The sequence below is a fragment of the Hippocampus comes genome, unplaced genomic scaffold, assembly GCF_001891065.2.
Source record: "Hippocampus comes isolate QL1 unplaced genomic scaffold, H_comes_QL1_v1.1 scaffold21, whole genome shotgun sequence".
Classification (NCBI taxonomy): Eukaryota; Metazoa; Chordata; class Actinopteri; order Syngnathiformes; family Syngnathidae; genus Hippocampus; species Hippocampus comes.
This window is the reverse complement of record NW_017805745.1, coordinates 1,056,005-1,080,691: the sequence shown is the minus strand read 5'-3', so window position 1 is coordinate 1,080,691 and position 24,687 is coordinate 1,056,005. Positions and strand designations below refer to the sequence as shown.

General features: G+C 43.3%; 6 protein-coding genes and 2 long non-coding RNA genes across 12 annotated transcripts; 3 read left to right on the top strand and 5 right to left on the bottom strand.

Annotated features, from left to right (window-relative positions):
• Window positions 1-18: 18 nt before the first annotated feature.
• On the bottom strand, window positions 19-2,584 carry LOC109524586 (gastrula zinc finger protein XlCGF64.1-like). The gene is made up of 2 exons (XM_019884566.1): window positions 2,152-2,584; window positions 19-1,982 (listed from the first exon to the last, which is right to left on the bottom strand). Exons 1-2 carry the CDS (start codon window positions 2,321-2,323, stop codon window positions 1,036-1,038), a joined length of 1,119 nt encoding a protein of 372 aa, XP_019740125.1. The 5' UTR covers window positions 2,324-2,584; the 3' UTR covers window positions 19-1,035.
• A 752-nt stretch (window positions 2,585-3,336) lies between these two features.
• Window positions 3,337-6,690, bottom strand: LOC109524577 (zinc finger protein OZF-like). Of its 3 annotated transcripts, none has more exons than XM_019884549.1 (2): window positions 6,119-6,690; window positions 3,337-4,713 (listed from the first exon to the last, which is right to left on the bottom strand). In XM_019884549.1, the coding sequence occupies exons 1-2, from the start codon at window positions 6,296-6,298 to the stop codon at window positions 3,676-3,678; spliced, it is 1,218 nt and encodes a 405-aa protein (XP_019740108.1). In that variant the 5' UTR covers window positions 6,299-6,690; the 3' UTR covers window positions 3,337-3,675. The 3 variants fall into 3 exon arrangements, with proteins under 3 accessions (XP_019740108.1, XP_019740109.1, XP_019740107.1); XM_019884550.1 differs by having other exon boundaries at window positions 3,337-4,719; window positions 6,125-6,690; XM_019884548.1 differs by having other exon boundaries at window positions 3,337-4,712; window positions 6,106-6,688.
• Window positions 6,691-7,083: 393 nt separating this feature from the next.
• LOC109524597 (gastrula zinc finger protein XlCGF17.1-like) lies at window positions 7,084-9,487 on the top strand. The gene is made up of 2 exons (XM_019884578.1): window positions 7,084-7,594; window positions 8,502-9,487. Exons 1-2 carry the CDS (start codon window positions 7,489-7,491, stop codon window positions 9,440-9,442), a joined length of 1,047 nt encoding a protein of 348 aa, XP_019740137.1. The 5' UTR covers window positions 7,084-7,488; the 3' UTR covers window positions 9,443-9,487.
• Window positions 8,404-8,802, bottom strand: LOC109524615 (uncharacterized). Its single transcript, XR_002169985.1, has 2 exons — window positions 8,728-8,802; window positions 8,404-8,562 (listed from the first exon to the last, which is right to left on the bottom strand). It is a non-coding gene; the product is annotated as an uncharacterized LOC109524615 (long non-coding RNA).
• A 493-nt stretch (window positions 9,488-9,980) lies between the features above and the next one.
• On the top strand, window positions 9,981-12,272 carry LOC109524579 (gastrula zinc finger protein XlCGF52.1-like). The gene is given in 2 exon segments (XM_019884554.1): window positions 9,981-10,413; window positions 10,614-12,272. A coding segment is annotated over 1 exon segment (1,188 nt). The 5' UTR covers window positions 9,981-10,413; window positions 10,614-10,663; the 3' UTR covers window positions 11,852-12,272.
• Window positions 12,273-12,346: 74 nt separating this feature from the next.
• Window positions 12,347-14,066, top strand: LOC109524613 (uncharacterized). Its single transcript, XR_002169983.1, has 2 exons — window positions 12,347-12,678; window positions 13,359-14,066. It is a non-coding gene; the product is annotated as an uncharacterized LOC109524613 (long non-coding RNA).
• Window positions 14,067-14,297: 231 nt separating this feature from the next.
• gtf2f2a (general transcription factor IIF, polypeptide 2a) lies at window positions 14,298-20,218 on the bottom strand. 2 transcript variants are annotated; one of them, XM_019884602.1, is made up of 9 exons: window positions 20,059-20,218; window positions 19,547-19,620; window positions 19,338-19,362; window positions 18,481-18,619; window positions 16,321-16,380; window positions 15,614-15,695; window positions 15,289-15,388; window positions 14,900-15,043; window positions 14,298-14,687 (listed from the first exon to the last, which is right to left on the bottom strand). In XM_019884602.1, the coding sequence occupies exons 1-9, from the start codon at window positions 20,125-20,127 to the stop codon at window positions 14,565-14,567; spliced, it is 816 nt and encodes a 271-aa protein (XP_019740161.1). In that variant the 5' UTR covers window positions 20,128-20,218; the 3' UTR covers window positions 14,298-14,564. The 2 variants fall into 2 exon arrangements, with proteins under 2 accessions (XP_019740161.1, XP_019740162.1); XM_019884603.1 differs by lacking the exon at window positions 16,321-16,380.
• A 577-nt stretch (window positions 20,219-20,795) lies between these two features.
• gpalpp1 (GPALPP motifs containing 1) lies at window positions 20,796-23,316 on the bottom strand. 2 transcript variants are annotated; one of them, XM_019884632.1, is made up of 7 exons: window positions 22,699-23,308; window positions 22,500-22,614; window positions 22,329-22,418; window positions 21,937-22,189; window positions 21,667-21,831; window positions 21,455-21,556; window positions 20,796-21,347 (listed from the first exon to the last, which is right to left on the bottom strand). In XM_019884632.1, the coding sequence occupies exons 1-7, from the start codon at window positions 22,775-22,777 to the stop codon at window positions 21,129-21,131; spliced, it is 1,023 nt and encodes a 340-aa protein (XP_019740191.1). In that variant the 5' UTR covers window positions 22,778-23,308; the 3' UTR covers window positions 20,796-21,128. The 2 variants fall into 2 exon arrangements, with proteins under 2 accessions (XP_019740191.1, XP_019740190.1); XM_019884631.1 differs by having other exon boundaries at window positions 22,329-22,614; window positions 22,699-23,316.
• Window positions 23,317-24,687: the final 1,371 nt, after the last annotated feature.

Sequence of the window (24,687 nt, the reverse complement as noted above, 5' to 3'; positions counted from 1 at the left end):
AATAACAACACACAATTCTAAAGATGGATTTCATTTCGCAGAGAACCAAAGCTTTGTGATTCCTTGAAGAGAAATATGCTTCACCGTACATACATTATTTCAATCATAAAGAACATTAGTGACGATAAATCACACAGAGAAATGCCTGGATGTTTGTATGGCGTGCAAAACAAATACAGTATACGACTCCCTTCAGAGATTTAAATTGTGATGCATGTTTTTTTAAATTAGGTACCGGACTGTACACCCAATTGCCAATCTCAGCGTCATCTCCTGGTCAAAGGTAATACGAAATTCATCGCAACATGGACATAAGTCGAAGAGCAACTAAATGCAAATATGACGGTGAGAGAAGATGGCTTGACTCTTTACTGGACATAGTCGATTACCTCTCCAAATGGTAACAGATCAAATTAACGAGCAGTGACTTCGTGGCATAAGGCAAGCGTACAATTACAATCACACAAACTACCTATATTAATAAAAAGGATAATTAAAGCAGCAGACGCACAATGGACAACATGATGTGTGAATTATAAAGGTCTTTGAGTCGGTGATTCCAGACCTGTCGTGAGAGGTCATCGTGTGTGTGCTGCGGGAAATTATTCCTTTTCACTTAATTGGTTCAAAATTATTTATAAAATAAGAAAAATGCCTTTTTGGGTCATCTGTTCATGTCAGCAAGTTATATTGTCAGGTGAAATGATGAAATGCTCTTCTGATAGAAGGTCCCAGTATTGGAAAAAAGACCGAGACTGATGAGGGGAATATTGGGAGCTATAGCATTAAGTGCTTTCTTTGTACTGATTTTGTGAAACACATTCGTGAAGTTCACCAGCTAACGCTGACCAGGTATGTTGTGGTTGTGAAACTGTAATGACCTAATTCTTCTGCACCCCGAGTAATGTTCACAAATTATTTTTCATTTGTTGTTGAGTGAACGATATAGTCCACTACCACAAAAAAAAATCCCTTTATGGTACTGGTTAGTGATGAGGGAATCGCCGAATGTTTCCGAAGACAGCCACCAAGTTTTTAAATCACACGAGCTTGAGCAGCAGAGCTCGCAACAGTGTGTGTTGTTCTCCCGTGTTTCCTCAATGCCGAGCGATCCCGGAAGCTGGCGTCACACATCGTGCAGGAAAATGGCTTCTCATCCGTGTGCCTTCTGATGTGATTACTCAGCGCCGAACGATCGCGGAAATTCGTGTGGCAGATTGTGCAGGGAAACGGCTTCTCACCGGTGTGCGTTCGGGTGTGCGCGATCAAATACTCATTTTGGGAGAATCTTTTGTTGCAGAATGAGCAGGCGTACGGTTTTTCTCCGCTGTGTGTTCTGGTGTGTCTCATCCAAGTCGACCTGTGAGGGAACTTTTTACCACACGCCGTACAGGAAAAGGGTTTCTCGCCAGTGTGTGTCCTCGTGTGTATCATCAAGGAAGCCTTTCGGGAGAACGTTTGACAACAAACCGAACAGGAAAAAGGTTTTTCTCCAGTGTGTGTTCTTGCGTGTCTCATCAAGTGTCCCTTAATAGAGAACGTTTTCCCACAATCTGCACACATGAAGGGTTTGTCACGCGTGTGGCATCTCATGTGCCTTTTCAAATTCCTCTTTTTTCCAAAGGTTTTGTCACATTGAGAGCATTTGAGGTGCTCCGTGTCCATGTGACATGGGGTATCACCTTTAGACTGTTCGTCGTCAGTGATAGGAGAGTGTGGTGTTGTGTCATCACTATCAGAGAGTGGAGCAAGAAGGCTGCCCGCTTCGGATGCTTCGCAGTGCTCTTCATCATCATCTTCACTCTTTACAATGACTCGGTTCATTAGCATTTCATCATCTTGAAGCTGGTGAAACGGATCTGCCTCCTGGCCAATGGTGTGTTCATTCTCTTCCCTTTTAACGTAGGGGGACTGTGATTGCTGGTGCTCTCCTCCAGGGCTCAACTCCTGCTGTTCAGTGGAAAGCTCTTCTTCATTGACGTCTGCAGGAGACAAGAAGACAAGCACACATGTATCATGTCTCAACATTCAAACGCGATGAAATGTCTCAAAATTTTCCATAGATTTCTGACCCCACGATTCATCAACGATACATTTCAGACAACAAATAGAATTAAACCAAAGAGAAAATGACTAAACATGTAAACAAACCCGCTCTGTTGAAAGCGTCCAGTAGTTGACGTTGTCGCTGGTTCTCCTCTTTTGTTCGACAAAGTTCCTCCTCGTACTCTGCTATCGTTCTTTCCAACATTACAAATATTTCTTCCACGGCCGCGCTTAGTCGCTGATTCAGCAATGCGCGCAGCATTCTCACTTTACACATTGTCACACGATCGAGCTCAGCTTTCGCGACGTGTGGCTAGATTTTGCGTGTCTTTGTCCACAGCGAGCACGACTGGAAAGCTCGAGAAGCTTCAACGTACGTCAAGACGAGTATATCACGACGTGACGAACAAGTAACCGACGCGGTTGGACAGAAGCAAACCGAATTCATGTCACGAGCACGCGAAGGCAGCGAAGCTGATTTATCAGTCACGCCATTTTATTTGTTGCAATCTGAAGTGGTACGGAAAGTCTACTCGGACAAAATAGACGGAATTGAGCTCGTGGTTCCTACCACGCATTCATGTTTTGCTATACAGGGTGAGCCACAAGGTGGACATTTGGAAACATGCCACTTTAGAAAGTAAATTGAGTGTCGGGAAGTCGGAAAGGAGTGAGGAAGGATGAAAGGTGCGAAAGAGCGAGCGAAGGTATAATAAAGGGAAAAAAAGGCCATTAAGTAAAAAAGAATGGAAGGAAGGCAACAAGGATGGTATGCGGGGAAGGAAATCAACATAGAAGAAAGGGAGAATGATGGGATGAAAGAATGAAATAACGATGAAAGGAGGAAGGGGATGTAAGATGAAGGAATTGAAGAAGAATAGAAGAAACGAAAAAAGGGAAGAAAAAGTAAGATGGGTCTCCACATGATCAGCACACACACACAAACCTGCAGCCTTATTCAAATGCCTAACAGTGGTCATAAAAATAAAAAAATTCGAGATCCTAAACCTTATCTAACAGCTTAACCCTGATTTTAACCCATTATTTTTAAAGTGACTGAAATAGAATGATGAATTTGAAACTCTACTTTGAAATATTAAAGTCACACTTAGCATCAATATCTATGTAAACAGATGAGACATTTTTAAAAATGTTTGTCTCATTTTATGTACAGGACAACGTGAAGCCCATCCCCCGGTAAATAAATAAATTTACACTCAAATATAAGACAAGTGAGTCTCTCACAAAGGTCGCAGATCAAGCACACAAAGAGACAAATGAGCTGGAAGATCAATCTGCATTCATCTGATTTTGTTTTAATGTTTTTGATCCAGTTGTAACATGAACATGCAGACAGACTGAACATGGAAAAAAAGCAACAACTTTCACATTGACAGCCTCTGGTAGATGCTGTTGGGAGTTTTGAAAACATCTCTACTTGGCGCAGGCCTTCGGTCAATTTATATTGACCCGCTCCCACCATAATAAAGCGATTCAACATTTATAAAGACAGACAATGATGAACATTTTCAGGGGGTGCAGCAATTATTCAGGATTGTTCTCCTATTTGCAGCATTAACAGGAGCATAAATTGAGGGACTGCCATGTTGTCCGTTTCCTTACGGTCCTTCACTGACTACTGGTGTTCTCACCTGCACACTTGTGTCTGTCACGTTGAAACTTGTGAGTAAATCTTCTCGCACACACACTGCAGCCAAAAGCTTTCTCCCCGGTGTGTGTCTTCATGTGTGATGCCAGCGCCGAACTAACGCGAAATTTTTTGCTGCAGATTGAGCAAGTGTACGGTCTCTCGCCCGTGTGCGTTCTTGTGTGGATGATCAAGCTTCCTTTTTGAGTGAATCTTTTTCCACAAACTGAGCAGGCGAAAGGTTTCTCCCCGGTGTGTGTTCGCATGTGGATCATCATGACCGAGTGCACCCTAAAACCCGTGTTGCAGACCGAGCAGGTGAAAGGCTTTTCCCCAGTGTGTGTCCTCGTGTGCGATATCAAATGGCTCTTGTGAGCAAATCTTTTGTCACAAAACGGGCAGGTGAACGGTTTCTCCCCAGTGTGTGTTCTCATGTGCGTGGCTAGTGCGGAATTGTCGCGGAAACTTTTGGTGCAGAGTGAGCATGTATATGGTCTTTCTCCCGTGTGCGTTCTCGTGTGAGCCACCAAACTTGCCCTCTGAGAGAACCTTTTGTCACACAGTGAGCAGGCAAAAGGTTTTTCTCCTGTGTGACATCTTCGGTGTCTTTTCAGCGTGGAGTTGTCACTAAAAGTTTTGTTGCAATCTGTGCATTTCAGGTGTCCACTGTTGGTCTGACACCTGGCATCACCTTTCAACTCCTCGCCATCAGGACAGTGTGACGATGTGTCGTCGCTGTCTGACCGTGGAGATAAGTTACTGCTTGCTCGGGATAGTTTCTCTTCGCTACCAATGTGCTGACACTGCAAGGAGTGCGGCTTGTCTTCATCTTCGCTCTTCATGTGGACGACGGTCAATGGGAACTTTGCGATGGCCGCCTCCTCCTCTTCCTCTTTAATGTAAGTGGGCTCTCTGTCCGCCGGCTTTTCCCGGGAACTCCGCGCCTGCTGGTCTGGAAGAACATCATCTTCACTTTTTGTAGCTCTCCCTTCACCAACATCCTCCATTGTTTGTGTACCTGCAAAAAAATAAAAATAATATACATATATAAAAACCTCAATTTCAAACATTAATAGTGTTGGTCAAATATACATGCAAAATAAACATCAACCACTTCTAACAGGCGACAGAGGACACAGCAGCTATGCTGACTTCATGCCTCGTACGCGGGGTGTTCTCCTCGAGTTTAGTTTGCCGAAGAGCTTTGCTATGTATGGCTCGCTAGCTATATTGCTAAGGCTTTCAGTGCTAACGATAGCCATGCCGAGAACTCTCACATGCGCCTCCATTTTCACCTCTCCTCACCGCTGCTTACTTAGCCCGCCCAACTCCAATGGGAGCCAATCAGCTTATGCTAAACAAGCCCAAACATAATGACAGCCAATCAATGTCCGCTTCAAGCTGTGACTGACAGTCGTTTCCCCACCCTCAACAACTCGAACATGGGAAGCCAACACGTAAAAAGGGACATTAGAAAAAGGCAACCCACCTACAGAAACAATAAAGTTAGAGATTTAGACATTTAGATTAACGCAATACAAAAAACAACGCGCTAAAGAAGACTGTAATTAATTAATCGCAATTAACGCAATAATTTGACACCAATGACATCTATATTCAACACCCATATCGCATGTGTTTCCAATATTGTCAACATTGGCCAGCTGTCTTTTGGGGCAGCAAAGGTCAAAGACCCCCATCATATACAAATAGTCCAATCCATCGGTGCTAAAGGCACAAGTCTAATCGAGTGGAATCGATTAGACTTAAAGACCTGCCTCCCTATGGTGGGTCGCTTTCACATTTATCAGTGGGCGTTTTCGGTGCTGGGAACAAATGTGACTTCAGACTGCATTTCATCCATTCATTTTCTATACCAGGGGTGTCCTGGAGGGCCGCTGTCCTGCCTGTTTTCCAGCTCTCCCAGGAGCAACACACCTGATTCGCATTATTAGGATTGTTCTAATGCTGCTCTCGAGCTGGCTGATGAGCTGATCATTTGAATCAGGTGTGTTACAGCTGGAAAACAGGCAGGACAGCGGCCCTCCTGGACCGACTTTGGACACCGCTGTTCTATACAGTTTAGCCCTCATTAGGATTGCGGGATAAAAAGGAGCCTCTCAGAGCCGTTTTTCTGTGAGGATAAGTGGTTTGGATAATGGATGGATGATTGTATGGGGCGGCATACACCCCGGACTGATCGACAGCCAATCGCGGGGCATATTTAGACAAATGAGGGTTCGTGTTCACATTCGCACTCATGCACAATTTCGAGTCGCGCCGCATTTCATGAGGAAAATCAAACATTGGACTTTGACAATTCACTTATTGATGAAGTGTTTAATTGTCTCTCAACGTCATAGTTTACTTTCAACATTTCGAAAGCTACAGCTCAAGTAAGAGAAACAAACCTGTTGTGTTTGATCCAGACTGAGGCTTGAAAACAGCGTCCAGTAGTTGACGTTGTCGCTCGTTCTCCGCTTTAGTACGACAAAGTTCCTCCTCGTACTCCGCTATCGTTCTCTGGAACACCTCAAATACTTCGTCAACAGCCGCGCTCAGTCGCTGATTTAGCAACGCTCTCAGCATTTGCACTTTGCACATTTTCACTCGACAATCCCGACACTCGAGCACGGCTTTCGCGACGCGTCTCTTTGTTCGCCCCTTGAAAGCGAAGCTAACTTGAGGGACACTCAAGTGAGTTTATCCAGGCAGTAGATAACAATCATAATAAACGAGGTTTTACAGTGTTAAGCGAAAACAAATACATTCGTGATAGAAAAGAAACGACGCTGCAACCAACGTGCTAACTGGGACAACCACTTCCTTCCGCTTGATTTTGTTCATGCTCGAGATCACCCTCGTCGTTTTTTTTCTTCTTTGTCTCTTTTAGCGGCTTCTTCTTCTAGTGTGCATGGGCGCCACCCATTGATTTGCAATCGTTACTGCTTTGCCTAACATGCAAGGCGGCTGTTCATCGACATGAAGAAGAAAACGAAGCAAAATTCAATTTAAAATAAATACACGAAAAGAGTTTAAATTTTAAAATTATTTTTCTATTGTGACTACGAACACTTTCCACTCGCAGTGATGGAGCAAACTAAGAAAGGTGGTTACGCTCCGGAGTGGACTGAGGCGAGTTAACCACAACATTTAAGAAGTATGCTTCCTCGCTTCCAAATAGACAAAAGTAAGAAGAAACAAGTTCACCAACGTAAATGCGTATTTAGCGGTTATATTGCAACATTCTTGTCAGAGGCTCCCGCAAATCTTCGTGAATCATTGCGCATGCGTACTCGACAACGTAACCACAGGCCGCTGGAGTCAAAACCCGTTCGAACGATGCACCATCCAAAATAGACAAAGATAGCAACCATTAAAATCAACGCCGCCATTAATAACATATGCATCTTCTTGCTGTACATAATATACCCAAATCCAATGGTTGTTTGGGCTGCCTTCATTTAAACGCAACGACTACGTCATGGGACTGTCGTACCCCTTTAAACTGGATTGCACGAAAGGCGGAAGTTAACACAGGATCTCAGAGAATGTTAGTGTGGTTGTAAATTATACTGGTTGACGCTTTTACTGCTTGTTCGGTGCACCAGTGTGTGATTAAACAGAGCAAACTCCACGTCCCTAATTAATCCGCTTAAACTCGCCTCGGTGCACTTTCGGTCTTCCTCTGGTTAGCTTGGCTTGTGAGCAGCAAACAAAAGAGACGCCGAGGTTAGCAGTACGTCGTTGAACATCCAGTGCGAGTGTCGAAGTATCGTGATTGTGTGACAAGAATGATGACAGAGTACGAGAAGGAACTTTCTCCAACCAAAGAGAACGAGCGGGAACGTCAACAGCTACTGGACACTGTTTTCAAGCATCGTCAACTACACAGAGCAGGTTTGTTTGCGTTCGCTCTCTCTCGCGTGTGTTCAGAAGCTTTTTATGTTATTATTGTCGCCTCAGGGTCGCTATGCCACCAAGGAATGGGATGCCGGATGAATTGTGGTGAAGCATTTACTGCCTTAGTACGAACCCGGAATGGTAGCTCAAGCCACCAAAACAAGTGGGTTTATCACTCGTTCACAAGAATATTGAAGGGTCCCGAGTCTCCAAATGAAGTCTGTGACTATTCAACAACTATCGTAACACATTGCTGCCTTGAATTTGGTGGGTTGTAGCATTCTATTTTGTCATCCATTGCTTGAAACGCATATGTTCTGTCAAACAGTTGGACTTCGAAGCCTACGTTTTTTTTTCGTTGAAATAAACTCCTTAAAATGCAACATGCTGTTCATAAGGGGATCCCTGCAACCCGAGTAATCCCTCCATATGTGCTGTCTACCTGTTGATTTATTTATTTTGTGGAGCCTATCTCCAGCTAAGTATTCAGCTTTTTGCATTTTTATGTGCCTTAGAAAACACCCTAAGATTCTTACTGCAAGTTGGTACCAAAGCCTTGTCTAAAGGGAAAGTAGTACATTTTGGCTGAGAAACCAGCTTTTGATGTCAGAGAGGAGATAAACTTGATTGCTTTGCGAGGGAGAGTCTTCGCTGCATGTGAATGTACGTGTGCATTTTTTTCAAAATCAAATAATCTTCCAGACATTTATTTCTAATGGTACTGTATGATGAGTTGGAAATTATATGGAAGGTTTTGACTCCTGTTCTATTGAGCAGTAATGTCAATTGAGAGAAAAAAGGTGAGATTCTCTTTCAGAATGGCTCTTTATTAAAAAAAAACAAAAAAAAAACCCTTCACGATTTGACTGAGCAAAGCCTGACCTCTACTTGTGTTCCGGCGCAGACGTCAGTGAGGGAGATCGTCAGGAGTGGCGCCCCAGGGTGGAGCAGCAGGAGCCTGAGCCCTTGGACATAAAGGAGGAAGAGGAGGAGGCCGATATCACAAAGTTTCCACTGACTGTTGTCATTGTGAAGAATGAAGACGATGCCGACAAAGGTCGGGGTGAGGAGAACACAGGCACGGAGCCTCAGACTTGCAGCTTAAGGCACCACGTGACATCGGAAGGTACCAAAGACTGCTGTGGAGGATCCCAAACAGAAATCTTGGCTCCACGACCAGACAGTGACGACACAACACCCCACTCTCCTGAGACCGACGATGAAAGCGATGTCACTTGTCACGTGGGCAAAACACATTGGAAATGCTCTCAGTGTGGCAAAACCTTTGGAAACAAATATATTTTGAAAGGGCACATGATGATCCACAACGGAGAGAAACCGTTCAGCTGCACGTTCTGCGGTAAAAGATTTTCGATAAAAGGACACATGATAACGCACACACGAATACACACCGGAGAAAAACCTTACGCCTGCTCAGTCTGCAGCAAAAGTTTTTCTCATCAATCGGCATTTGTTCGACACAGAAGAACGCACACGAGTGAGAAACCTTTTACTTGCTCAACATGCGGTAAAAGTTTCACTCTTGGGGGGAGCTTGAAAACGCACAAAAGAACTCACACTGGAGAAAAACCATATAGCTGCTCCGTCTGCAACAAAGACTTCTGTGATCGCTCGGCATTTGTTCGCCACACAAGGACACACACGGGTGAGAAGCCTTTTACCTGCTCAGTGTGTGGCATCCGATTGACTCAAAAGACACATTTGACGACGCACATGAGAACACACACTGGTGAGAAAGTGTTTGCTTGCAGTCTGTGTGATCAAAGGTTCTCTTACAAGTATCAAGTTGACAAACACAAGTGTGCTGGTGAGGAACAGCAATAAATGAAAGGCGTGGAACTTGAAATAAACGTGAACTACACGCTCCTGCGGCTATCGGAGTGGGAGTACTGCTGACGTTTCAAATGAAGAAAAAAAATATCCTGTCATATATTTGGAAAACATACTGGAATGGAGTAGCAGCAGGAGTTGTAGCAGGGTCCTACTTATAGAAAATCAAGACTGTCACATGGGGTGCAACATTTTTTTTTTATGGGTGCCAAATTTTTAAAGGGAAAAAATAAAACTATATTTGGGGACATGATAGCAGGAGTAGTCGTGCGCGCACAAAGTATAGGCATGCTACGGCGCCCCTATGAGGACATGGAAGGAAAAAAAAACATTGCGAGATTTCCTTCCATGTCCCCTTAGGGGCTCCGTACTAAACCAAGGCCAAATGTCAAGTGAATGTGCAACGTTCTCGATCCTCAAGGAGTGACGAAAAGACTCATCATTATCTGTTGTGCAGATCGACAAACAAACGTCAAATTTGAATGTGTTTTGACTCCATCGAGGTTCCGTAGCTTGGTGACGTTAGTGATCATATACGCGTGCGTAGTTTAGATTTCTGACAGCAAGGAAATGTTGACGCCACGGTTGCGGAAAATGTTGTGAGCTATACCCGTTATATTGCATTTATATGGTGTTGTTGTACATACGAGTATACATTGAGTGAACGGTATTAAATCTTCGCGTCCAGTAAAATGGTCGCAGTTGACGCTTCTCCAGCTAGCTTAGTTTAGCTTGTTCGCTGGGGAAAAGGACACGGAAGTGAGCCATCCGTCACGAAAACACAAACAGAAAATGTAGTGTTGCGACTGTGTTCCAACGTGTTGAATCCAGATGCCAAGACCCTCTCTGGGACTGTTAAAGAAAAAAACGACAGTGCAGTACGAGGAGGAATTTCAGTCCGAACAAAAGAAGAGAACGAGCGACAACATCATAGAGTATCAACGTTGTCGTTTTCAACTGACCAGGTTTGTAAACCGCGTCTTTAATTAACTATTTTCGTCAGGGTCCTCGGTTCACGACTGTCTTACGTTGAATGAGCTAAATCCGTCGTAAACCCCGAGTGGTCAGTTTAAAACATGTAAGCAAAATAAGTAGTTTATTTTAGTGGCTTGTATGTAGTTGTCACTTTTCCAAACCATGTGTTTTGTCCTCTTGTCTGCTGCAGACGCCAGGCAAGAAGATTTTCATCCTGAGCAGCAGGGGAGGAGCTTCAGGATGGAGCAGGAAGAGCCAGAGTCTCCCTTTATCAAAGAGGAAGATGAGCAACTAGAGTCCACCTGCATGAAAGAAGAGAAAAATGTGTGGAGCAGTGAGGAGGGAGAGCACCGTCCAGAGCTGGAGTTCCCAGTGATTCACATTATTGTAAAAAGTGAACACGATGAAGATGGAGATCAGGGGTCACAGTTTCACCCCGGTCAATGTGAGAAGAATGGAGGGGCGGAGCTTCCAAGCAGCAGCTCAAGTCAATACATGACAACAGAAGGAGATGGAGACCACTGCGGAGGATCACAAGCAGACAGTCTTTCAGTGCAACTATCAGATAGTGACGACATAAAGTCACACTCACCTGACACTGACGATGAACACTCAAGAGTTGATACGACCTGTCACACTGACATCCAACGTGTTAAATGTCCCCACTGTGACAAAACTTTTGGCAACAGGAAGAATCTAACAAGACACATGAAGTGTAATACGGGAGGAAAAACGTTCAGTTGTACAGTTTGCAGTAAAAGCTTCTCCATAAAGGGAAGTTTAGTTGCGCACATGAGAACACACACGTGAGAGAAACCATTCCTTTGCTCAATCTGTGGGAAACGTTTCTCCATCAGGGGAAATTTGCTGATTCACACGAGAACGCACACTGGAGAGAGACCATTTGCATGCCCAATCTGCAAGACGAGTTTTGGAGTTCACGCAGTACTGATGAAACACATGAGAACGCACACGGGAGAGAGACCTTTTGCCTGCTCAGTTTGTGGGAAACGATTCTCGGACAATTCACATTTGATAACACACATACGATCACACACTGGCGAAAAACCATTTTCCTGCTCAATCTGCAAAACAAGTTTCAGTGATCGTTCAGGATTGGTTAAACACACCAGGACGCACACTGGGGAGAAACCTTTTACCTGCTCCTTTTGTGGGAAAAGATTCTCCATCAAAGGACATTTGAAAACACATGAAAGAATCCACACAGGGGAGAAACCCTTTTCCTGTTCCATGTGCGACAGAAGTTTTTGTGATCGTTCAGCATTTGTCCGCCACACGAGAACGCACACTGGTGAGAAAGTGTTCAGTTGCAGTTTGTGCAAGGAAAGATTCTCTTACAAGTATCAAGTGGACAAACACAATTGCGCTGGCGAGAATAGCGGCAGTCACAAAGCTGCACCCCACTGAACAAACTGAACATTTGGACATTATAAGCATCAATGCTGTGTCAGCGAGTAAAGCTGCCACAACTTCCTTTTTTGCTGCGTTGCATTTGGTTTAGGACTGGACGTTGTGCAATTTGTGTGTCATTTGTTCTATCCATTTTCAATTGACAGTCAAAAATGAGAAATGGCAGATTAATCCAATTCAAATTTCAGTGACGGGTCAAAAATACAAATACATGGTAAAATGGGTCACAGGGCCCTAATGTGATTTAAAATGTTGAATTTGCTACCCCGAAGTTTTGGTAATAATCTTCGTTATCTGGAGTAAAACTGGTGTGATTTTTTTTTAAATTACCTATTGCACAACTGGAGACAGAAGTACTGTATTACTACGAAGGGGAACACTTGTAATTTGGTTTTGAAATATGTGTGTGTGTGTGTGTGTGTGTGTGTGTGTGTGTGTGTGTGTGTGTTTTGAGGCCCACTAAAGACTGTCGATTATTATTTACAATTTCCACGGTTTAAGATGCAAACAGGAAGTCGATTTTTTTTTGTCGCCATTTTGTGGTTGGGGAAAACGAGGTGCTCCAGCAGAAGCCAACAACCAGCCAGGGAAAAGGCGAGCGCCTTTTGCGGACAATAGTTTTGGGCGAAAAGTATAAAATACCCTATTCAGGGTATATTCAGAATGTCGAAGATCTGTTTCATCAACGAATGTTTACACAGCAAAGCCAAGACTACTTTTAGGTGCGCTCACAGAAAAAGTGGCAATCCTGTCGTGTTTTCCCCCAACATCGACATGACAGCGACCGAGGTCAGATCGAGCCGTTCCAGTTCAATTCCCGTCAGGTCAGTGCTGATTGCCCTCTCACTTGGGGCATGCTTCATGATGCATCCACTGATAGACCTGAAGCAAGCGGCATTGGCTTCTGCGTTTGCAAAGAGATGCAACACTAAACTTTCCTCTTGCTTTCTGACTGCTACTACTCTAACTTGGCAGCCCAGTTTGACTTGGGGAAGAACATCTTTTGGCCTCTCTTTCTCTGGTCTCTTGAAACATGTGATCTCTGGAGTGTCATTTGTGTATTTTGCCCACCTTGTGCCAATTTATTTGCGGAGACTGCGCTTTGCCATCAACATCGAATTCATTTCAGTTGGGGCTGAATCACAAATTGGACATCGGCGAGTTTGCTCTGAACAGCTTTCACATGGTTTCATCCACTTTTCATACAACGCTGCTTGAGGAACTTTTTTTCCCCCTGTTGTATGCATTTCACTGCGGCGCTTGGGCCAAGTTTATGATACAAACCAAGAGAGAAGCTCTGAGCTTACTTCAAATAGTAAATGAGCTGTTCCAGCTTGGTATCCCGCACTTATGTTATCCAAACTTCTGAAAGGAGAGATATTTGCACCCTTTGGCTCAATGCTCGAGTCTTGTTTCTAGAATTACGAGTGAGAATTTTTATCGCAGGCTGTGAGTTTCACTTCACTGGTTAAGCCAATGTTTTCTTTCACATGTCTTCTGGCAGGACAGCGATGTTACCGGTGACAGCCTGCCAGGCCCTTTCCCGGCAAAACTGCCCCCTTGACGGGACTTGGAGACAGTGGATCCGCAACCTCGTTTTGCAACTGCAGTGTACAGAAATGACAAAATAAGAAGGCCAATCGGAGGAGGATGCCATGATTTGAAATTGAAACATTTGTTCACGGGAAGAGTCTGACATGAAGACATTTTGATGGCTTTGTCGAGACCGCTGCTGGCCATGTATAATCATAATATGCCAAGTTGCAATTCTTTATACAGTGCAGTTCCATTCATGACTACGCCAAATTCTTAAAATATTGACTTGTCACTTATAATTACCCCCCACCCCAAAATATGGAAAGCAATAGTCCCCTCACATTTTTAGCCACCATTTTAATGCTGACATATTTTGAAGGACTGACATAGAAACAACAACAAATGCTTCCTTCCCATACGGTCGTATGTCGTAGTCTAACAAGTATTACGAAAGGGCTGCAAAGTGTCATGTTGTTCCTCAACGTCTATGATGAATAAAGGTCTTAGCACAGTTTTCTGCATATGGCTGGGCATTATTTGATGAAGCTTTGCTTTGCATCGGTGGCCTTTTTCCTTGCTGCGATTCTGTGGTCTCGCAAATTTTTCAGTGACTATTGAAGTTTGCCTGAAGGGAGATGCGGAGCCCAGGCCGAGGTCTATGCCTGAGAGCTTGTACCAAAAAAAAAATATATATATATATACACACATCCTGTACTGGCATTGCATGGATCAAATATCGGATTGATACAGGTTTTATGATTATTATTAGACTGCAAACAGACTTTAGATGTACATTTGAGCAATGTTTTTAAGTTTGATAACCACAGGAAGGATGAGAAGCATATAGCTAGATAACTACTATGGAGACCGTAATCAAACATATTCCGTTGAGATGGAATTAAAAGCATATTTGTTGCAGAGGCTTTTATGATTCGATTAAAACAACAAAACAATGGTTGGAAATGCGTGAAATGCTAAGCTATAAGGTCTAAAACTAGGAAGAAGTCACAATGTCACCATGCCTTTGTAAACATGCTATTAAAACCTTTTTTTTTCCAACATGAAACAGAATTCACAAACGTTTACATGGGCTGACCCACACAAACCTCACGTGTTTGCAAACAGGTTCCGCGGTACACCGGGTGATCCCCATCCAGCCAAAGGTTCACTCGTCCTATTCGTCTACTTTTTCCTCGCCTTGATAATGTCGATACTCGGGCTTGAGCTCCCAAGTGTTCTTATGTGTCCCCTTCACATTGTAGATGCCGATGTCACGCAGTATTTCCTTCAGATAAATCTGTGAACAAGAGTTGTTTTGGGAAAATATTGTCAACACTAGCTTTACTCTGCAGATAAAACAAATACTAGAACTAGATGAAAGTACTCGAATTTAGGAGAGGTGAATCTGGAAACAAAACTGAAATGACGCCGGAAAGTGGCAAAATGTGAACCAACGAAGCTCCAAGATGCGCAAATGTTTGAAAGCTCTGCGACGGTAAGAAGTCTCACCACTGGCTGTTTGGTAATGTCCACCAGGTCTTTGATGTTGTAGTACTGGTGCTTCTCAAAAGCAGAAAATAACATGTCCAACACCTGCTGCTTGTCCGCTCTCGCTCTCTTGCCCTCCTCCTTCTTTTTCCTCTCATACTCCATCTGACAGACACAAGGCAGAGAAATGCAAGAATGCCTGCGCAAATAGTAACATGAGTGGTTAAGACACGATGGAAATCCCCACGTGAATAAAAGGTACGCCAGCCACATTTAAAGTCATCGGAATTAACATTGCCGCCTTTACAAAGGCTTTTGAGAAAATGGCCTTGCGTTGTCCATGATGGGTGGGCGGGCGAGCGCGTGTGTGGAATGAGGTGATCGGAAAGCAGACAAATGTGAGTCCTTACGTTGTAGGCGTGGTTCGCCACAGGTTTGTAGTTGTTGGTGACTGCTTTAGCCAACTGCTGCGACAGCCGGATCGGCTTGGTGGACTCTTCAATTTGTAACCTGTTTCAAGATAGACGTGAACAACTGTTTGTTTGGTTTATTTGGGGGGGGGGGGAAATCCAACAGAAGACATGCAGTCTGGGCAAAATGTTATTGATACAAGAGAAAAAAAGTGTCTTTCGGTGCAGCGGTATTTAAAGTACACTGTCAAGCATCTTTCTAATATTTGGCATTTTATAATATCCATTTGAAGTTTGCGTTTCACTCAAGAGACAACCCACTCACCTCTTAAGCTTCATGTAGTTTTCACTTACAGCTGGCCTGCAATCTGCTCTCTGCACCACAACTCCCTCCAAAGCAATTTTATCTGGATGAGAGAGAAAAAAAATGTGGATCACAACTTCGTATTATATTTTTACTTCATTTACTTCACAAGATAGCAAAAGATCATCACATCATGGTTTATATAGATATATGTACATTTTTTTGCTTTTGTTGAGTACTTGATGAAAAGGAGAGGGATTGGTGGACACAAGCTAACAATGGCAGTAACAGTCTTTCAGTCACCTAAAATCCCATGTAACCCCCCCCCCCCGCCCCCTTCACCTTTATTTTATGACACGCACTGTAAATTGAGTGCGTCCCCGTTACACAACATGACTTGATTTTGTATTTTATGTGTGTACTTTGTTTTCACACAAACATTTGATTGGTAAAATGCAATGGCACAGTCAGGGCTCACAAAGTGACAGATCCAGACCAAAATCTCGACTTTCAGGCACCCATTATTCCACGCGAGGTGCCTTTGTATTTGAGCTTCACCTAGAAACGTTTTAATCAAGAAGCCGCCATGCGGCTTCGGGCCTTACGTGGACATGTATGTCGAGTATGGGTGTGTGCGTCGTCCAGGACGTATCATGGAGCATTTTTATGATGAAAAGAAAATATCACTCGTTTGATTGTGTGCGATTCACCTAAAACGGTGAACTCACCTGGACCAGCCCCTGCCCCCGAAACTGAGCTGCCACCATCAGATCTCTCTTCTGACTGGCCTACAGGGGGGAGGGAGGGATGGTAAAATAAAAATATATATGTATATGTATGGGGGATGGAAAATAGAGGGAGGAGGGGATCCAACAATCAGAGCCACTCCCGGGGTTTCGTTGCACACGCTTTACCACGGGGAAACCAATACAAGTGAACTCTGTTGAGCACTCCGGTGCGCACACACCAGCAAAGCAAGCATGCTCTCGCAAGCGGCGAGCGTAGAAATCCCGACCCACCACCACAAAACAAAAACAAAAACAACCACAACAGACAGTGCCGCCCCGAGTACACAAAATCCACACACAAAATGCTCGCTGGCCACAGCGTTACTACACAACAAAATACATCACGATGTCTGTAGCGCTTTCACAACAGCTGTAACAAAGTCAGCATTAAAAAAAATATTTGCAGTAGCGGGGCTGTCTGGCATCCTATTATATCCTATGACACGTTTTTTTGGGGGTTTTTTTCACGCTCTGAACTGAAAAGACCAATGACTTTGGACATACACAAAAGGCAGATTTCTCCCAAATATTGTTCACAAATCTGTCAAAATACACAGGTGAACACTTGTCCTTTGAGATGATTCGTTCACCTTAAAGGTGCGTCATGACATGATGATGACACGCAAAGAGAACACCTCTCTCTCCAAGTGCCAGATGCCGTCGAATGTGAGCATTTGCCCACTCAAGTCGGGACACGGTGCAGTCCGGTTAGAGAACCCTGAGGAGGCTGGTTGCAAATCTACGATGCCATCTCATCAGCATCTCCATACGCAACACCGCAGGTGGATGCATTATTATTATTATCAGCAAAGGATACGTGCTCACCCATCCGGATGAAGACAGATTTGTGAATTTCTTTTGAGAAATAGACACTTTATATCGACGCAGTCTTGAATCTTTGAATTCATGTCAGGAAAAATGGGAGCAAACACACAAGTGGTGCCACCGTCGGCTGTTTCAAAAATGCTCACTTGGACAGATGCAGTGTTCCCCCGTGAATAGGAACGGTTTAGTCGCAGAACCCTGCCGCAAATACTGAAAACCAAATGAGTAATTGACGCCCGCCCCCAGAAGGTTGTCATGGGCCTATCGATGCCACAAGTAGGCTGCAAAGCACAACAACTACGGTAGTTCCTTGGCACCAAGATGGCGGCAAAGCTCTACATGAAACTTCTTAACTTGTTTGATTATAGTGCCTTGGGACCGAGATGCCTCAAAATGGTTGCCAAAGCAATACTTTACATGAGACAAGTGCCTTGGCCTGAGCACAAAAAAAAAAAAAAAGCCAATAGATGTTATTTTTCAGCAAATGAGATAGGACAGGTTGCAAATAGGTACATTTGCAATATGCCGGAGAAGACTGTAATGTGATTCAATCAACATTAACAACATCGATGTAGGGTCCCAACCGAGGTGATGCAGTCGAACCTCATGACAACGTACCTCGAGGGACATAACAAATCTGGACCTTAGAAAGTTAGCTCGTTGTGACCATTTCCAATACAATGACCGCCAACTACAATGTATCATACAATCTGAACATTTATAGGTGGAAAAAGGATCATTATGAGGCTTCTGTTAAGCTTCCTGACGATCTGATCATTTAAATTGTGTGTGTTAGAGGAGGGAGACATCTAAAAGAGGCTGGATAGGGCCTGCCACCTGGGCAGCCCAGCTCTACGTAAAGCCCCAAAAATGTCTGGCTTAAATGCTGGGGGGTGGGGGGGGGGTCTCAGGTTTGGATTTAAGGCAACATCTTAACAAGAACTATTATTAATAAGTCATTACATAGAGACCTTCAACATGATTGGTCTGCAGTTGATTTAAATGTTCCTGCCTTCACTCAATTCCTGCTAGACAGAACAATCTTATCATTTGGGAGAAACCCCCGAGAGGTCACAGAAGAGCGGCAATCGTTGCAGGCAAGACCGCATGAAAAGGCAGCACACCCGTACGGGCCCCTCCACCAAAGTGACGATGGAAAAACTTACCTTTGTTCTGTAGGCCAAAGCAGTATTATTTCTCAGCATTTGATAGGTTACAACAAGCAGCATTCCAAAACGTAAGCTCAAAAAAAAAAAAAAAAAGAAATAAGCTCACCCGATGACGTCTCTGTGAACACGGCCAATGTCTGACCTCCCACTGTCTGCATTGTCAACGGGTGTTCCCGAGGAGCAGACACTGTCTTGTCTTCGATACCCTCAATCGCAGTCAACTCTTCATTTAATGTAAAAGACACCTGGAAGTGACACAACTGTTAAAATAGGACACAGGGGGGGGGAGAGTCTGAAACGCTTCATGTAAAAAAATAAAATAAAATAAAAATCATTCTCAAAATTCAAATGCACATCGCTATTTAAGACCACCCCAACCTCTGATAATATCAAAAAAGAAAATTGACCCAGTGGTTTGGATTGAGCATAGGTAGAGATGTGCACATGAACTTTGGGTGCGATTGGTCGTACTTTTCTAACATTTAGCCTCGTTAAGATTTATAGTGAACGTCTATGGGGAGGAATAAGATTAAAGCCTATCTTCTTCTTCTTCTTCTCCTTTCGGCACATCCCTATTCAGGGGTCGCCACAGCGAGTCAGTAATTTCCATCCGCCCCTGTAAACCGTCCTACCAACTCGCATGGTCGTCTTGGCAAAAGTTTTACGCCGGATGGAATAAGATTAAAGCCTATAAAATTCAAAATACTTTGGCGATTGCTTTGATATTTTCAGAGGTGGAAGTGGGCATCAGTGGAGATGCGCATCAGAATTTGGGTGGCGACTGGTCATAGTTTTCTGACATTAAGACAGGATTAGTTTTTTTACATGTACATTAAGCATGTTAGACTGTACCCACAGGGAGTGATGACTAAGATTACAGACAGGTCAATATCAACTCGGATTAACTACATGCTAAAACAGGAGCAGGTTGTTGTCATTGATAAACAGTATCATGGTTCTTACCTCTGGTTTACCTTGGTTCCCTTTCCTTGAAAGAAAAACCACTTCATGTTGGTTAAAGCAAAAAGACTGAACACACAGTTTCATCAGCAGAAAACGAAATCTTATTTCCTCATTATGTCATGAATATCAAAACACAAACTACGATACTTGATTGACAAATACAATATCTCGACGAGATGTATTCTCCCTTCCGCTCTGGTTTCACATACTTTGAGATTCTGAGTTTCCCAACTTCGCCTCTTCCTGTGGCTTTCGCCCATTGATGAGAGAGGTACTTGGGCACCTGCGGTCAGAGTCAGAAGTTATTTGTTTACTGAATGTATTTACATACGAGCCGCCACGTCCCACAATAAACCTCTTAATAAGTTAAGAGAATATTACCGGAAAACATAGAACTCTAAGTCCAGGATCTAAAATAATTTCAGCAAACACTTCAAACAAAGTGCAAATCGTGCCGTTCTGCGGAAATACCGCTTCCTCAAAGGAACAGAATTCTAATCGGCAACCACGACTACTCCCGTAGAGGAGAAACGTTGATAGTTTATTTTAATTTTTTGTTCTTGTGATGTGCTTCAGAGACTTCGATCGAAGTTGATGAGGAAATGCTACTGATTTCGAGATATCGTCGACTCGACTAGTTAGCCACAGCGGCAGCTACGGTTAGCTCGGATTTCTACCAGCTGACTGTTTATATTTGGAGGATCTCGATACATGTGCATACCTTTACAAGCCAGACCCCCGTGTTTAGTTTCGCACCGGTTAAATCAACGTCTCCTGCTTTCTCTGACATGGTAATTTAGTTTTAATTTTAATTTCTACAGATAGCTATTTGCTCAAAGTAGCATGCGCAGGCGTACTGTAGTATAGTGCCCGAGAAGGTCCAAAAATGAGTAGTACGTCATACGTACATCTTTATACCATTTCACGGTATACGTGTTAAAAAATACTTTGCGACTTTCATGATTAATTGACACTTGCACTGCAACATAAAGGGCTGGCAGTGAATTAGTTAGGCTTTGACACAAAAGGCATTTTCACTGAGCTAATTTAGGGGAGAACATGTTTAATCTGTGAAAAAAGTTCTCGTCAGGTAAAATATAAACAGACACTGAAAACAATGTGAAAGTATTCATTAGTACAGTCAGGCTGAACACTTTATTATCTTAAAAAAACAAACAGATTGTAAAATGACAAATCTCACCTACACAAACACAATGTAGACAAGAAATTATAATTTTCTTATGATGTAATTTTTGGATGTCTGTTCCTGATTGGTTTTTGTGGTAGATATACTTTGATGTTTTTCATCACTTTCACTATGGTTGTCCTCTTTCTATGTACCGTATGTTATTTAAGTATGCAGACTGAATTCAATGACCCTTTTTCTCAAAAATACCTTCTATGAAACTTGCAGTTTGCAAATACTTTGGTACAACTGCAAAGAGTGGCAAAACCCAATAAAGTTTTTAGAACATTATATTGAAGTCCAGTCATAACATCACTAGCAGTTAGAAATCAGATTACTGTGAATCTTCACACTAAAAAAAAAAACATGAAGATTGTTTCCTATTTCTTCATGACAGTAGAACAATTTTAAACTACATTTACATTTTTTTGCATTTGAAGTCATATCAGAGTTGAAAGAAATTTTATTTACAGTCATAACATTTTATATTAACTACAATAATCCCCTGGAAAACTAGGCCAGCTCCACCTGCTCTCGGCTCTTCCAAGTAATTGTCCAATTTTATGCATTATGCAGTCGACAACATTTGACTGGAAACAATGTCCTTACAAGAACATCCTATCGTTGCTGTGGGAGAAACGCGTGTTCAGTTCCTGAGATTTCTTCAGCAGACGGTGCTTCTGCGCCTCATCGAAGCGATTGACCTGCAGGTCAGTTTCCCGATCAAATGCTCTCCTCTCCACTGGCTTGTCTCTCACCTGCATTGCTTTCTCCTTCATGTTCTTTGTATGCAAACTCATCAGAGATTCTGAGCGCGTAGTTTTCTTTAATCAAGAAGAGAATGTTACAGCATTAGCAGGAATCCGATCATAGCACTTGTCAAGTAAAGGATGATACAATCAAAAGAACGCTGATTGTCGCTACAACTTACATTATATTTGGAGACCTTGTCTGCCATCTCCAAATCCTTTTGAGAGAGTTGTGGGGCAGAATCTTTCTCAGTCTCGCCCCTTTTCTTTCTCTCCAGACGTTCCTATTGTTCAAGACGAAACTCAGTGACGGTGTTATCAGGAATTAAAATGATGCTGCAAATACACATGTGATACTTATAAGGCAGGAATGGCAATCGTTGGCTTTTCCTACCCTGGCCTTGCGCTCAGTGTCTGCGGGTGTATCGGTCCAAATGGAGCGGTCACCCTTCTCCGGACCCGACCTCTTCTTGAAAGTGCGAGCCCCCACGCCAATGTGTTGTAGTTCTGGTGGAAGCTCAGTCATCCAAGTCTCTCGGCTTGGCGCCTCAGGAACATCCTAGAGATGCAAAATTTTGTACTGGCACCAATGTAGGGAGTAAAGCTCCACTGTGCCCTCTGTACTTTAAAACATGGACAAGTCAGAAGAAAAACTTGGACTCACAACTTTAGTCAGCTTGTCTTTCATTATTCGTGCCCTACGTTCAATGTCCAGAGCCACTGTATTTTGAACTGGACCATCGGATGGCATGGGTCCAATAATAATCTCATCCTCCCCATCACTGCTGAAGGAGTCAGCCTTGTAACCTGGTGGCAAGGCAGGTCCTGGGAAGCCCTCTTCATCACCATCATCGTCATCATGGTCATGTACTGCACGGCGGAACCCAGGAGGCAAAGCTGGTCCCAGCACAGGTGGCCTGAAATAAAGACCTAGGTGTACAACTCATGCCCAAAAACGAATACTCTAACTTTATATAGTCATTTCCTTCTTCAGCTATCGTGGCTAATTACTGTACTCGGTTGCGCCATGTGCTTTTAAGGCATTCATTCGGTCACCTCTCTGGTGAACTCTGTTTCTTGCCAAAGCCTGGTGGTAATGCGGGTCCAAAGAAGCCGTCATCTTCTTCATCCTTTCTCTTCTCAAATCTGTTCAAACGACAGATACGACGACCGTGTTTTTGTTCACGTTCCATTTCTGTAGGTCGCGTTATCGTCCGATCGACATACTCTGTATCTTTGTCTTCAGAGGTCTTGACTCTTTTGACGGCCACTTCTTCACTTTCATCCGACGAGCTGGATGGTTCTCCTCGTTTATAGCCGGGAGGCAAAGCGGGACCGGCATCTAACACGCGGAATTGCAAAACTTCGATGAAACTAATGTTAGTCATTTAGCATTTCTGTATTTCAACATTGAATTTGTACTCACAGTCACGTTCATCATCAGAATCGTCAGCGTTTTTAAAGTTTGGGGGCAAAGCAGGCCCTATTGAATTTTGGGACGCCATATGGGCACCGGTTAGCACAAACCACACTTGTTTCGTGTTCTAAGATGGTTTCAATGCTAAGGTTCAGCCCGAACACTAAATAACTCATTAGGCTGCATGTAAAATACTAGACAGCGTTCAGGACGCAGGTCGACATTTTGAGCAACACTACGTATGCTCTCTCTTAGTTCCGCGCTCCACAGGAAATTACCTACAAAAATAAAAGTATAGTAAATCCTCGTCCTTGTGATCGTTACAGTTGCAGTTCAGTATGTACTCTATATTGAATATATTCACGATCTTGGTACTGCATCTGCTGCGATTAAATGTGTATTTTTTTGTCTTTGTTTGAAATTTACGATTTCACTCAAAAGAAGTACATTTTGAAACTCGCAACCGAAAACGGCGTTACTTCCTCTTTCCGCCATGGTGGTGGCAAGTTGCAGTGTCTCCTCCAACAGTCCTGCACTTCACGCGTTTTCGTCTCCATCGTTGGATCGAAATGAATCGATATGTGCTGTGTGGCGTTATTACTCTAAGGTGGCAGTTGGGCATGTGTTCTGCGTTGCTGTCTGCAGTGCATTGCAACGGGCATGGCGCATCGGGAGAAACAATGATTACATTAAGCCTGTGTTGTTTGATGACGTGCGGATGTAGCCGCCATCTTTAGCCGGCCCGGGACTCCCAGGCCAACATTCACTTGATAACTAGTACAGTATTTGAATGGGGAGAGATTTGCCTCAAATTTATTCACACAAATACATTTCCACGTGTGTAATCAGACCCACAAATATAATCGGTGAATTTCATATGTGATTTTCATATTCAGTTTTTTAAATGTTGTGTCGGAGTTTATTGGGACTTAATCATTTGTAAATACTGTAATAAAAACACTTTCAATATATTCATACACAGGCACACACGCACTCACACACAACTCCCAACCCACTCACACATAACTTCCAACCGTTCAGTGTGGAACGGTCCGTCCCTCCTTCGGCCGCTAGGAGGCAGTGTCGCTATTTTCATTAGACGGGGATGAGTCAACTCACGTCTTTGTTTAAAAACTGGAGATTGAAAAAGGAAAGCAAGCCTTTACTTTATTCGAGTTTCGATTATGTATTTATTTAACACAACCCGGGAAACAAAATCCGACAGTAAGTCCTTTCTCTTGAGCCTCCTTTGCCTTGACACGCAAGACGTTCTTCTTCTGCTCCTCTTTTCTCTTCTTCTGTGCCGCCGCTGCACCAGCAGAAGGACATAGCAGACGCAGGCTAAACCGGTTGTCATGAAGTGATGAAGGCTTCTCGGATGTGAGGAGAAACGTCTTCCAAGACAAACAGAACAGTGCACTTGCTATCGATTGAATGCTCAGAGAAAGAAATGAACTCGACGAATGAGAATATTCACAGGCACACTGCAAATGACTCCTCCACTGTAGTTTTCTACCACTTCAATTATAAACATTGTGTATATTCGCTGCAGTTCATTTCTACAAGTTAATTCTAAAGTGCACGTGTCTTCTGCATTGCGGCTGAAATTCCCCAAGTACATGACTTTCCAAATTTAGGGCATGCATTAATCGGTGTTTAAAATACATGTAAAACAATTGCGTTAATGTGACTTTACATTATTAATGAGCCCATTTTAATTTTAATTTTTGATAAAGGAGGGTGGATATGTATGCTGTATTCTTCTTTGTCTGTTTGTTAGCCGATCACGAATTTGGGGGAAATTGAGGGGCTTGAGGCCCCATCAGAAAGTCAGCATTTCCTAACCTTTATTATCGCACCTTTCATTAAGATTTGCGTCAAACATCATTGGGTCAGGGTGAGATGAAAAGGTCAAGCCAGCCTAGGAAAAGTGAGCACTGATTTGAATACATTTGACTCCATGTTTCTTCACCGACGTCATCGGACAACGGGGAGTAT